This window comes from Manis pentadactyla, chromosome 12, assembly GCF_030020395.1.
Source record: "Manis pentadactyla isolate mManPen7 chromosome 12, mManPen7.hap1, whole genome shotgun sequence".
NCBI lineage: Eukaryota > Metazoa > Chordata > Mammalia > Pholidota > Manidae > Manis > Manis pentadactyla.
Window position 1 is genome coordinate 52,650,835 of NC_080030.1, and position 14,851 is coordinate 52,665,685.

Below are 14,851 nucleotides of genomic sequence, written 5' to 3' on the forward strand. Positions count from 1 at the left end.
ATTTGTCTTTTCATACCTGTTAGATCTGTTTAGCAAAGAGACTGATTTTTGCTTGTGTATATCAGTGCACTAATTGCTCTAACTATAATTTTAAAGGTATCAAAGACTCCCGTTTTTTCCCATTCCAGCATAGTATTATATGCCTTTCTGATCAAATTTATTGTAAGCATTCTTTTTGTTTTTGTTATCATTAATCTACAATTACATGAAGAACATTATGTTTACTAGGCTCCCCCCTTCACCAAGTACCCCCCCAACAAACACCCCATTACAGTCACTATCCATCAGCATAGAATCACTACTTGTATTCCCTGTGTTGCACAGCCCTCCCCATGTCCCCCCACATGCTAATTATGCATGCTAATCATAATACCCCCTTTCTTCCCCTGCCCCCCTTATCCCTCCCTTCCCACCCATCCTCCTCAGTCTCTTTCCCTTTGGTAACTGTTAGTCCATTCTTGGGTTCTGTGATTCTGCTGCTGTTTTGTTCCTTCAGTTTTTCTTTTTTCTTATACTACACATATGAGTGAAATCATTTGATACTTGTCTTTCTATGCCTGGCTTATTTCACTGAGCATAATACCCTCTAGCTCCATCGATGTTATTGCAAATGGGAGGATTTGTTTTCTTCTTATGGCTGAATAATATTCCGTTGTGTATATGTACCACATCATCTTTATCCATTCATCTACTGATGGACACTTAGGTTGCTTCCATTTCTTGGCTATTGTAAATAGTGCTGCGATAAACATAGGGGTGCATCTGTCTTTTTCAAACTGGGCTACTGCATTCTTAGGGTAAATTCCTAGAAGTGGAATTCCTGGGTCAAATGGTATGTCTATTTTGAGCTTTTTGAGGAACCTCCATACTGCTTTCCACAATGGTTGAACTAATTTACATTCCCACCAGCAGTGTAGGAGGGTTCCCCTTTCTCCACAACCTCGCCAACATTTGTTGTTGTTTGTCTTTTGGATGGTAGCGATTCTTACTGGTGTGAGGTGATAACTCATTGCGGTTTTAATTTGCATTTCTCTGACGACTAGCGATGTGGAGCATCTTTTCATGTGTCTGTTGGCCATCTGAATTTCTTCTTTGGAGAACTGTCTGTTCAGCTCCTCTGCCCATTTTTTAATTGGATTATTTGCTTTTTGTTTGTTGAGGTGCATGAGCTCTTTATATATTTTGGATGTCAACCCTCTATCGGATCTGTCATTTCTGAATATATTCTCCCATGCTGTAGGGTACCTTTTTGTTCTATTGATGGTGTCCTTTGCTGTCTAGAAGCTTTTCAGATTGATATAGTCCCACTTGTTCATTTTTGCTTTTGTTTTCCTTGCCCGGGGAGATATGTTCATGAAGAAGTCACTCATGTTTATGTCCAAGAGATTTTTGCCTATGTTTTTTTCTAGGAGTTTTATGATTTCATGACTTACATTCAGGTCTTTGATCCATTTTGAATTTACTTTTGTGTATGCGGTTAGACAGTGATCCAGTTTCATTCTCTTACATGTAGCTGTCCAGTTCTGCCAGCACCATCTGTTGAAAACACTGTCATTTCCCCATTGTATGTCCATGGCTCCTTTATCATATATTAATTGACCATATATGTTTGGGTTAATGTCTGGAGTATCTATTCTGTTCCACTGGTCTGTGGCTCTGTTCTTCTGCCAGTACCAAATTGTCTTGATTACTGTGGCTTTGTAGTAGAGCTTGAAGTTGGGAAGCAAGATATCCCCCACTTTATTCTTCCTTCTCAGGATTGCTTTGGCTATTCGGGGTCTTTGGTGTTTCCATATGAATTTTTGAACTATTTGTTCCAGTTCATTGAAGAATGTTGTTGGTAATTTGATAGGGATTGCATCGAATCTGTATATTGCTTTGGGCAGAATGGCCATTTTGATGATATTAATTCTTCCTAGCCAGGAGCATGGGATGAGTTTCCATTTGTTAGTGTCCTCTTTAATTTCTCTTAAGAGTGTCTTATAGTTTTCAGGGTATAGGTCTTTCACTTCTTTGGTTAGGTTTATTCCTAGGTATTTTATTCTTTTTGATGCAATTGTGAAAGGCATTGTTTTCCTGATTTCTCTATTAGTTCATTGTTAGTGTATAGGAAAGCCACAGATTTCTGTGTGTTAATTTTGTATCCTGCAACTTTGCTGTATTCCGATATCAGTTCTAGTAGTTTTGGAGTGGAGTCTTTAGGGTTTTTTATGTACAGTTATCATGTCATCTGCAAATAGTGACAGCTTAACTTCTTCTTTACCAATTTGGATTGGTTGTATTTCTTTGTTTTGTCTAATTGCCGTGGCTAGGACCGCTAGTACTATGTTAAATATCAGTGGGGAGAGTGGGCATCCCTGTCTTGTTCCTGATCTCAGAGGAAAAGCTTTCAGCTTCTCGTTGTTCAGTATGATGTTGGCTGTGGGCTTATCATATATGGCCTTTATTATGTTGAGGTACTTGCCCTGTATACCCATTTTGCTGAGAGTTTTTATCATGAATGGATGTTGAATTTTGTCAAATGCTTTTTCAGCATCTATGGAGATGATCATGTGGTTTTTGTCTTTCTTTTTGTTAATGTGGTGGATGATGTTGATGGATTTTTGAATGTTGTACCATCCTTGCATCCCTGGGATGAATCCCACTTGGTCATGGTGTATGATCCTTTTGATGTATTTTTGAATTCGGTTTGCTAATTTTGTTGAGTATTTTTGCATCTACGTTCATCAGGGATATTGGTCTGTAGTTTTCTTTTTTGGTGGGGTCTTTGCCTGGTTTGGGTATTAGGGTGATGTTAGCTTCATAGAATGAGTTTGGGAGTATCCCCTCCTCCTCTATTTTTTGGAAAACTCTAAGGAGAATGGGTATTATGTCTTCCCTGTATGTCTGATAAAATTCCGAGGTAAATCCATCTGGCCCGTGGGTTTTGTTCTTTGGTAGTTTTTTGATTACCGCTTCAATTTCGTTGCTGGTAATTGGTTTGTTTAGATTTTGTGTTTCTTCCTTGGTCAGTCTTAGAAGATTGTATTTTTCTAAGAAGTCCATTTCTTCTAGGTTTTCCAGCTTGTTAGCATATAGGTTTTCATAGTATTCTCTAATAATTCTTTGTATTTCTATGGGGTCTGTCGTGATTTTTCCTTTCTCATTTCTGATTCTGTTGATGTGTGTTGACTCTCTTTTCCTCTTAATAAGTCTGGCTAGAGGCTTATCTATTTTGTTTATTTTCTTGAAGAACCAGCTCTTGGTTTCATTGATTTCTTTCTATTGTTTTATTTTTCTCAATTTTATTTATTTCTTCTCTGATCTTTATTATGTCCCTCCTTCTGTTGACCTTAGGCCTCATTTCTTCATCTTTTTCCAATTTTAATAATTGGATGTTAGACTATTCATTTGGGATCGTTCTTCCTTCTTTAAACATGCCTGGATTGCTATATACTTTCCTCTTAAGACTGCTTTTGCTGCATCCCACAGAAGTTGAGACTTTGTGTTGTTGTTGTCATTTGTTTCCTTATATTGTTGGATCTCCATTTTAATTTGGTCGTTGATCCATTGACTATTTAGAAGTGTGTTGTTAAGCCTCCATGTGTTTGTGAGCCTTTTTTGCTTTCTTTGTACAATTTATTTCTAGTTTTACACCTTTGTGGTCTGAAAAATTGGTTGGTAGGATTTCAATCTTTTTGAATTTACTGCAGCTCTTTTTTTGGCCTAGTATGGGGTCTAGTCTGGAAAATGTTCCATGTGCACTTGAGAAGAATGTGTATCCTGTTGCTTTTGGATGTAGAGTTTTATAGATGTCTATTAGGTCCATCTGTTCTGGTGTGTTGTTCAGTGCCTCTGTGTCCTTATTTTTTGTCTGGTGGATCTATCCTTTGGAGTGAGTGCTGTGTTGAAGTCTCCTAAAGTGAATGCATTGCATTCTATTTCCTCCTTTAGTTCTGTTAGTATTTGTTTCACGTATGCTGGTGCTCCTGTGTTGGGTGCATATATATTTAGAAAGGTTATATTCTCTTGTTGGACTGAGCCCTTTATCATTATGTAATATCCTTCTTTATCTCTTATTACTTTCTTTGTTTTGAAGTCTATTTTGTCTGATACTAGTACTGCAACACCTGCTTTTTTCTCCCTGTTTTTGCATGAAATATCTTTTTCCATCCCTTAACTTTTAGTCTGTGCATGTTTTTTGGTTTGAGGTGAGTCTCTTATAAGCAGCATATAGATGGGTCTTGCTTTTTTATCCATTCTATTACTCTGTGTCTTTTGATTGGTGCATTCAGTCCATTTACATTTAGGTGATTATTGAAAGATATTGAAAGATATGTACTTATTGCCATTGCAGGCTTTAGATTCGTGGTTACCAAAGGTTCGAGGTCAGCTTCTTTAGTGTTTTACTGCCTAACTTAACTCACTTATTGAGCTATTATAAACACTGTCTGGCGAATCTTTATTTCTCTCCCTTCTTATTCCTCCTCCTCCATTCTTTATATGTTGGGTGTTTTATTCTGTGCTCTTTTGTGTTTCCTTTAACTGCTTTTGTGGGTAGTTGATTTTATTTTTTGCCTTTAGTTAGTATTTGGTTGGTCTGTTTTCTTTGCTGTGATTTTAGTTTCTCTGGTGACATCTGTTTAGCCTTAGGAGTGCTTCTGTCTAGAGTAGTCCCTCTAAAATACCCTGTAGAGGTGGTTTGTGGGAGGCAAATTCCCTCAACTTTTGCTTGTCTGGCTATTGTTTAATCCCTCCTTCATACTTAAATGATAATTGTGCTGGATACAGTATTCTTGGTTCAAGGCCCTTCTGTTTCATTGCATTAAATATATCATGCCATTCTCTTCTGGCCTGTAAGGTTTCTATTGAGAAGTCTAATGATAGCCTGACGGGTTTTCCTTTGTATGGACCTTTTTTCTCTCTCTAGTTGCCTTTAAAACTCTGTCCTTGTCCTTGATCTTTTCCATTTTAATTATTATGTGTCTTGGTGTTGTCCTCCGTGGGTCCTTTCTGTTGGGAGTTCTGTACACTTCCGTGGTCTGAACAATTATTTCCTCCCCCAGTTTGGGGAAGTTTTCAGCAATTATTTCTTCAGATACACTTTTTATCCCTTTTTCTCTCTTCTTCTTCTTCTGGTACCCCTATAATATGGATATTGTTCCTTTTGGATTGGTCACACAGTTCTCTTAATATTGATTCATTTCTTGAGATCCTTTTATCTCTCTCTGCGTCAGCTTCTATGCGTTCCTGTTCTCTGGTTTCTAATCCATCAATGGCCTCTTGCATCTTATCCATTCTGCTTATAAATCCTTCCAGAGATTGTTTCATTTCTGTAATCTCCTTCCGGACATCATCCCTTAGCTCTTGCATATTTCTCTACAGCTCCATCAGCATAGTTATGACCTTTATTTTGAATTCTTTTTCAGGGAGATTGGTTAGGTCTATCTCCCCAGATTCCTTGTCAGGGGAGGATGTCTGGGTTAGTCTCGTCTGTATCAAATTCTTCTGCCTTTTCATGGCGATAGAGGTAGTTGTGGGGAGCTGGCGCGTGTGTTGGCTGGGCGAACGTCCCTTCTTGCTAGTTGTGGCCTTCCTCTCCTGGGAGAACAGCGGCCCCTAGAGGCTTGTGCTGGGCAGCTGCGTGCAGATGGAGTTTCTAATTCTTGCCCGGCTGCTGTGAAAGAAGCTCTGCCCTGCTGCCTCAGGCTTCTTCTCCACTATGGCGGAGCCGCGTTAGAGGGGAAACGGCCGGGAGGCTATTTATCTCCATGAGGGGCCTCCGAGCGGTGCTGCTGCCCAGGGGTTAGGGCGCCCAGAGTTCCCCAGGATTCCCAGCTACTAGGCTAAGTGTCCCAGGACGCTTCGGTCCAGCTGTGGGGTCACTGTCCCTTTAAGACTTTCAAAAAAGCACTCGCTTTTCTTTGTCCAAGGGGTGCTGGCTGTAGGGACCCACTCACAGGTCTTACTGTCCTGTTCCCCTAGTATCCAGGACCCCACGCATGCATCTGGTATGGATGGCTGGGGCTGGGTGTTCAGCAGTCCTGGGCTCCCTCTCCCTCCCCGCTCCGACTCCTCTCCTCCCGCTGGGAGCTGGGGTGAGGGGTGCTCGGGTCCCACCAGGCCATGGCTTGTATCTTACCCCCTTTGCGAGGCGCTGGATTCTCACTGGTGTGGATGTAGCCTGGCTGTTGTCCTGTATCTTCTAGTCTCTCTTTTAGGGATTGTTGTATTTGCTGTGTTTTCAAAAATACATATGGTTTTGGGAGGAGATTTCCGCTGCTCTACTCATGCCGCCATCTTGGCTCCACCTGCCTATTGTAAGCATTTTTACCATACTGTGTTAAAGTCTGCTTTGCCTTCTTATAAATGATAAATTTGGAGTTCTCTTAATTTGGGGGTGGGAGAGCCAATTAATCTTTTTTCTCCTACCTATCATAAGCCTGAGATTTACATGACACAAAATACTTTGCACATAGAAATTGTCATGTGACATTGGCTCAAACAGTGTCAGTAAAATGGTTACTGAAAAATCAGTAAAAATGATTTTAAATAGCATTTAGAAGTTCACAGTTGAAGGGGAACTACCCAAACAGTTTCTTTGGCTGACCTGAGGTTTTATCATAAATATCCTTCTATAGATCCTCTCTGACTTGCAGACAAAGGTGATTTCTATCTTGTCTGATCTCTCATAGCATGTCCTACATGCTATTTATTATGGCCAGAGATCACACTGAATCATGTTCTTTTTTTCTCTTTACCACTACACTCTCAACTCCTTAAAACCAGGAAATGTATCATATTCATTGTAATATCCTCAGGACCTAGCACTTTGCCAGGCATGTACTAAGTTATTCAGCAAATAATTATTGAGTGAATTAATGTTAAATGTGTGCCATCTTAACAGTAGGATATTTTTCTTAACACATTTCTATCTTTGAAAATATAGTCATTTGTTATAATATTGTGATGTTGGGATATACTAAAATATTAGCTCCACAAATACTCTATATTTGCAATTTAAATAACTTACAGAAAAAGATGATGGATAGTGGTGACTTGAGTTACAGTTGCTACCAGTCATAAGCTAGGCATTCTATAGGCATGCAAATATAGAGTCAAGTACATATTAGTTTTTTCTGAAAATAATTTGAACAGGTTTACAGGATTAAATAGCAGATAAAACAAAACAACTAAGAATCTTAGATTAGAAGTATTTATATGGACCTCCATTAAAATGTAATACTTAATACCAGCATTGAATTTGGCAGCTAGAGTAAAGAAAAAGGGAAACTTGGTTTTGTTGTCTTACCCAAAAAAAGAATATAAGAATTCATTCACAGAAAGGGTTTTCTGAAGTTGAATTCAAAAAAGAATATTCATCTTCTAAGAATAGTTATCTTAACAAAAAAAAAAAAAAAAAAGTTTAAGGTGACCTGCTAGCCTACCACAAATACTGTATTTTAAAGGAAAAAACCAAATGTTGAGATTCTGTGTATCTTAAACTCATTTTCCAAAGAATTGTCTTTGTACATTTGCAATTTTACATTTTTTTAGTGGTAATTTGGTAAATCTCTCTCTTCAACTAGACTAGAAGCTCCTAGGCAGGTATAACTGGATTGTAGTTATGTATTGCACCTAAGAGGGTGCAAATTGAATACATAAGTAGGCATTCACATTTTTGATATGAGTGAATGGCTGGGCCATTTACATAAGCAACTCATAGTATCTAGTTGAGATGCTCAGAGGGAGAGGAATTTGCTCCCTGTTCTGTTTCCTCCTCCACAATCACTCTTTATACAGCAAATCGGAGCACATTTCATTGATACGGTTATATAGCATAAATCCCAAACTTCTAGCAGTACTTCTACCATGAATATTTTTAAAAGCAAGAGACTTTTTATGAATAGTTTACCAATAAGTCCACATTTGAGACTAGCTTAATGTGAGTTAATCACTGTTAAGAGTTTCTTATGTTCATCCAGAAAATTTTAACATATTAAAAAAGCGTATGCAAGTAACACATGTAGATACCTGTTTTTAAAGAACAACAATCGCACTCTTGATATTTTTATTATGGTGTTGGACATCTTTGCACTTTGTCACATAAAGAGCTGTCACATTCTTTATCATTCAAAATGTTTCATAATGTGGATGTGTCTTACTTTAACCAGTCTCCTGTTGAGAAGATTTTTCGGTAGTTTTCTAACTTCACCTTTAAAAGAGTGCTACAAAAGAAGGTACACATGTCTTTGTTTTGTATAAGCTAGGGTTTTTTTTTGTATAAGCAGTCCCAAATCTTTGTTTTTGAAAATTCACTCGCCAAGTACCTTTAGTTGCAGAAGAAGAAATATGAAAATATGCATCTATTCATAATTAACTTCCCACTTATAGAATTACTTGTCAAGGCCCCCAATATGCACACACAATGCATTCTTAACACTTCTCTTTCCAAATAGTTGGGTATTATAACTAACAAATAAGTACAATAAAATATTGGCAAAAAAATGCACTATTTAATTAGCATTCAAAATAATTAGAACTCAAATTCCTGACAAAGATACTGACAAACAACACTATAATACTTGAAGAAGAAAACTTCTACAAGAATGACACAGTAGGTAGGTATGTTTAAATATTGTGGTTTAAATATCAGAAGGTTAGTAGGAGTCTGTTAGAATAAATAATGCTTCCCCCTTAGTTATTTTTTGGAGAAATGACCTTTTTCTTTATGATTGTGTTATGAAAGTCAGAAGTGAAGAGAAGGTTGTCTTATCTTCCTGTTAGAGAACTCCCTCCATGGAAATATAGGGGAGCTTTGTCTTCCTTGCTTAATACTGTATCTTTATTTACTCTGTTTAGGTACAGGCCCTCAGTAAATGTTCACTGACTGAATTCATGCTTTTATTAATTTTAGCAACAAATTACACCACAAGATTTTAATACCTTTCATTCTTTGTTCTTTATACTCATTTTCACAAGTGTCAGTTTTGAAGACAAAGCTCCAGTTAAATTGCTTTTCTTTGAAATTTTAGTCCTTACTTTAAGTGGATTAACTTTAAATGGGCCTTGTTCAATTTAGCTGTCCTTATAGTAGGAACCTCCTATATGCCTGTAGGTTAATATTCTTGTAAGTATGATAGTTGGGTCAAACAACAGTGGATAAAAAATATTGATCAGTACTGCAAAAAACAAGCCAACAGGAACAATCTAATTAGTATTGTGAGTGAATGTTTTCAAACTTTGTTGGACACATTTTTATGTTTTTTAAATGTTTGGTCAATTTAAAGCTGATAGACTTGTACATACACTGAGTAAGTTTACATTTTGTGGAGTGTTGAGAAGTGGCATTCATTTTGGAAATTGAACGTATTTCCTGGATTTGTTTTGCTACTTGAAAGCAAAGTTTTAAACCCTAAGACTTCAGGGAATACATATGTTTCTACAAGATTAATAATAGCTGGCAGACATTTTTAGCACAATTTTTTAGTATATTGAGTGTAATACTAAGAAAAGAGAAATTTAAAGTGATAGGTTTAAACCTAGAATAAAACTGAAGCTCTTTAAGAAAGGTGGTTCAGCAGGTACACTGTACTAAACTGAATCTGTGAACTTTTCAGTGTTGGAGGCTAAAAGGATGAAAACTACTGACAGTGTTTTTATTTTCTAGTGCATTCCTGAAAATATGGTTTGCACTCATTTAACATTATCATTACTAACTTTAAATGTAGATTGACAGTACAGCAGTATGATCATACTGGGTTGTGTCTTCCAGACACACTTTTGTACTTGGAAATACTTTTTTTGCATAAAAGCCCTCTTGGGGTTGACTTTAACAAATAATTGAGGCTCATGCTCTTCTTTTTCAGCCCTGATGCTCTGATGATGTCAGGGGCAGAGCAGAACCCTCAGGAGGGAGGCAGGGTTGGCACAGTGTTCCAGCAGGAGGCTAGGTTGGAACACTGCATCAGGTAAGAGTAAAACTGTACCCCTGCCTCCGTAAGGATACAGTCTTAAAGACTAACTTTCGTGGGTGGGCCTGAAGCTCTTTGTTGGAGTATTTATAGTGAACCAAGTTCAAGAAGGTGCAGTTTATTTACAGATCTAATGCTTCTCAGATTCATGACTGTTAGTTCCCAAAACATTAGGTAATTTGCTCTTTTTCTACTGCCATGTGTTGTTCTATATATGAAGTAGGAAAGAAGCAATGTATAATTTTGCTGGCTTACTCCAGAAATAACTTTTGTATTTTCTAGGACAGTGATTTTTCCGAATTTTTTATAGGAGCCTTTATATTCTTTTTTTTTTTAGGAGAGCAAGGCAAAGGCTTTTATTTAGAGAGAAAGCGAGAGGACAGAGCTCCTGACTCAAGCCAGGAGGGGACAAGAGAGTCCCCAGGAACCTTTATATTCTTAAAAATTATTGTGGACCACAAAGAGCCTGTTTATATGGATTGGATCTATCATAGTTACCCTGTTAGAAATTAAAACTGATGAATTTTTAAATACTCATTGCTTTATTTTAAAATAATAACCATTTCCATACTAGCATAGATATTTTTAGGAAAATAACTATTTTCCAATAAAAAAATTAAGAAAAGTGGGGCATTGTATATTTTTGCAAATCTCTTTAGTATCTGGTTTAATAGAAGATAGCTAGATTCTTACGTTTGCTTCTGCATTTGGTCTGTTGGATATGTAATTTTTTTGGAGGTATATCCAGGATTGGCAAACTAAACCCCAAGAGCCAAATCCATTCTGCTATCTGTTTTTGTTATAACTCACAAGCAAAGCAAAGAATTTTGAAAAAAAAGAAAGAAAAATAATAAGACACATGAAAATTACATGAAATTCAAATTTCAATGTCCATAAATAAAATTTTATTGGAACACAAGCTCAGCGCCTATCTCTATGAATTATTTATGGCTGCTTTTGCACTACAACAGCAGAGTTGAACAGTTGAAACAGAGACCATACAGCCGGCCTGCAAAGCTAAAAATATTTATAGTCTGGTCCTTTGTAGGAAAAGGTTGCTAATCCCCAGTATGTGAAGAAAATCTGGCCTCACATAGTAAAAGGAAGACTATTTCAAATAATTGTGGGTCTTTGGTACTACACCACAATTCAGCAAATGTTAATATCCTGAATTGAAGCCATTTCAATGCATTGTTGTACTGTTACATTAAAAATCCTTAGGTCTGTCTTGCACTTTGAATAAATCTTTTACCTATGCATGGTTCTGTGACATAATTCATTGATTGATTGTAAAATATCAGTTCATTGAGTTGTACAGATCTTTGAAGTGTTGGGACATTTTATTATAAATATCGAAACATATTTATTAATAGCACAGCCTGTCTTATCAAAGAAGTCTAAGTAATGGGAAACTCTTGAGCTTATGGACATGGATACACATTTTCCAGAATTCTAATTTTTGCTTCAATAACTTTTTTATTAGTAACAAATACTGAAGATGGTTTTCCTTGAAGTGACAGGTTCACCTAACACATTTTTGAGAAGATGCCTAGTACTCATCTGAATTACTGTAATTTATCAGCTGTGACTTCAAGAAAAATGACGTGCAATTTAAAAAAATGGCCTGTTCAGCTGACAGTTAAATCACTGAATTACTTTTCATTGAGACAACCATTGTGTGTACTGATATGGAGCAGAAGTGCTTAATACATATTTCCAATTTTGCCATGTAGAGTATTAGAAAAAATGTGTTTTCAGGGTGGAGATTTAATAAAAATTATTTTCACTGCTTAATTGTGAATATTATTTATTGAAATTGCCATGCATATGTATTTTAACTGGTTTGCCTGGGTGTGAAGAATACAATGGTTAATAATGTATTTTGATGCCACTGCCTTGATTCTTGCTGATAAGCCAGGAGTTTTACCCACTGCTGCTTTTGCACCATCAGTGCAAATGCCAGCACAGGAAAAAAAGCATTAGTATTATTACAAAAATCATTTTTACTTTTCAGACCCCTTAAAAGAGTCTTGAGGAGTCCCAGGAGTCCCAGGAGTCCATGGAGTCCATGGTTCACAGTTTGAGAATTGCTGCTCTGGGAAAATAGCTGTATTGGAACAGTTATGAAGTATAATTATTTGGGTGAATAATGTTTCAAGCTGTTAGCCTTGAGAGGCTGGACCCACTGCGTCCTTGTACCAGTGAATCAGAGAGGTTCCCAGAATCCCAAATCATAACTGCTCTGAGGTGGGGGAAGGGCACAGTGTGACCCTAGATGTGTCAGTAGAATGACATAAAAGCCGAGGTCTAGAAAGCCAAACCAGAGCCCCAGTTTGCCCTAAAATGACATTTCAAACCTTATAATATGTAATCTGACTTTAAATAGGTTCTTTTGAAAATTGATCATCCTATAGCTAATACTATTTTAATTCTGTTTGTTTTTCTTCTTTTAAATGCCTGCTTTGGGAGAACTCTTAAAGACATTTCTTCATTCACTATCCTCCTGACACTCAGAGTTTAACTTCCAGTTGGCTTTCAAATTTATAGCAGTTATCCTCCTTTCCTTAACTTCCTCTCCCTTTGTTATCACAGTAAAAGAAATCCATAATTTTGTTCACACTGAAAACCACAGGCAATCTCCATGAGAAATTTGCTGCTACTATTTTTTGTAAATCACTATTTCATTAGTTTTGAGTTGAAGTCTTCATAGAACATTATCTAAAGCATTTCTGTCTCTTACTGGTTCTGTACCACTGAAACATTTATTGAGAAAGGGATAAGATTAAGAAAAATAGCAACTATTCCTGATCTTAGAAAACAAAAATTTCTAAGATGCTGAACTGCAAGTTAGAATGTGCAGTGTAATATGACTATAAAGAAATAATGTCAAGATAAGTAAAAGAGAAGTACTGAGGTAGATGTGTAAAGAAACAGGTAAAGAGAGACGTGAAGAAAAACAGAATTTTTTCAAAATAACAATTTCGTTCTAGGAAAATAACAGTAGAAGAGAATGAATTGAAATGAAGAATATAAAAAGCAGCTTATTCAATAAATATTCAACTGCCTAGCATGTATTAGGTCCTAAATTAGGTATTAAAATGTGAAGAATTTGCTTATGAATAGGTTGAAAGCTTAAAACATGTATTTTTAAGTTAAGGTACAGCTGTCTATTTAGGAATTTGTACTGCAGTGCTAACATTCAATGGCAAATGTCTTTCTGATGGAGAAACTCAGGTGCTGTCTTTCTCAACTTGCCCATGGTCCAACTGGGATAGTAACAGATACTTGAATCATGTTTTTGATACAGGTTCTAAACAGAATAGGTACTCCCATTAATTTGGCAATTAATGTGATTTTCAGACAGAGTGTATTCAAGGCCATGTAACACTTGCGAAGATTGGAATGAGAATTTAGTTACCACTGAAATTCCTTGTTCTTAAATTATGATTTAAGGGAGTTCAAAGCTTAACTCAATAAAAGTAGAATATGCTACCACGAAACTTTTAAAATCACTTGAAATGTTGTCATGGATTTGCAGCTCTCTCGGTTAAGTCTGTAAGTGCCACGGAGCCTAATAATGAATTTGTTTCATGGGCACATTGAATTTTTGCCCATGCGTGGGACTTTTCCTCTCCTTTTGCTGTCTGCCTTGCAAATATGTGCTGCCCTTTGGTAACAAGGGAGACTGGTAGAGAAAATGCGAGTCAATTAGTTATAAATTAGTAGTTCCCAAAGTATATCCCAAGGGAATACTGAGGGGTTTTATTTGATTAAAAAGGCTTGTTTTCCTGGAAAAACTGATTTAAATAAAGATTATTCGCTCTACGACATTACAAGTCTTTGATATGGAAATTTGTATGGGGATGCTCCAACTGGGGGTTATAGTATTCCCAAATTTATTTTAACAGAAAACCTAATTTTTTAAAGCATCTTACTGATTACTATTGCATGAAATACACTTTGGGAACTGGTACAAATCCATCCCTCTTATCAGAAAATGATTCAAAGCATGTGCCTTATTGCATTGTTATGTATAACACTCTCTTTTTTCCATTTATTCCTAACTAGGTTTTATTTTCATGGAAAGACAATAAGTGGAAGGAATAAGTATTGCCTGATTGTAGGGAAGGAAATTCAGATTATAAATTACTTCTTAATGAAAATCTATTAGGTTTTTTTTTGAAATAAATATTCCTAAACTAAAATACATTATTTATAGAGCATTTTCTCTATTTTTAAATTGCAGACGTTGGGGATCAGCCAGGTGAGGTAGGTTATTCAGGCTCTCCTGCAGAAGCGCCTCCGAGCAAGTCACCATCAATGCCATCACTAAACCAGACTTGGCCTGAGCTGAACCAGAGCAGTGAGGTTAGCAAAGCTTTCCTTTTCTTTCATTAACTTTAATATTTTTAAGGTAAGAAGTTTCAAAACTTGGTGAATTCAGTATATATGTAATTTCAGTTATTACATATATTTCAGCATACATGCATAGTTGAAAGAACATATCAGATATGACTGTGATAAATGTATCACGTGACTTCGAGGTTTTAAAGTACTTTGTGATTTGGTTTCCAACACTCATTCTTACTAAAACCCTGTGAGTTAGACGGGGCAGACACATAAAGTTAATAATCAAAGGGGTGAATGTCTGGGCCAACGTATCTCATAGCCAGTGAGGGACAAGAGCTAAGATTTGAACACAGATGCTTTGACATTCTGGATGTCTACTACCACACTCACTGTGTCACGCTGCCTTCTGATTCCTGTAAGCAAGGTACATACTAATATATTTGGAATCTTAGCATTGGAAGTGATGTGAGAAGTAACTAGTCCAGCTTTCCAAATGAAAAAAGTATTTTTTACAACCCAAGCTCTTTATAACAATTAAGTTTCATTCA

General features: G+C 36.6%; 1 protein-coding gene across 6 annotated transcripts in view; it reads left to right on the forward strand.

The window, feature by feature from the left end:
- REPS1 (RALBP1 associated Eps domain containing 1) overlaps positions 1 to 14,851 on the forward strand; it is an 87,132-nt gene that overhangs the window by 50,848 nt on the left and 21,433 nt on the right. For all 6 annotated transcript variants that reach the window (XM_036903671.2, XM_036903670.2, XM_036903668.2 and 3 more), the window contains exon 9: positions 14,200 to 14,321. In XM_036903671.2, the coding sequence (XP_036759566.2) occupies positions 14,200 to 14,321 (122 nt within the window). The remainder of the gene's footprint in view (positions 1 to 14,199; positions 14,322 to 14,851) is intronic.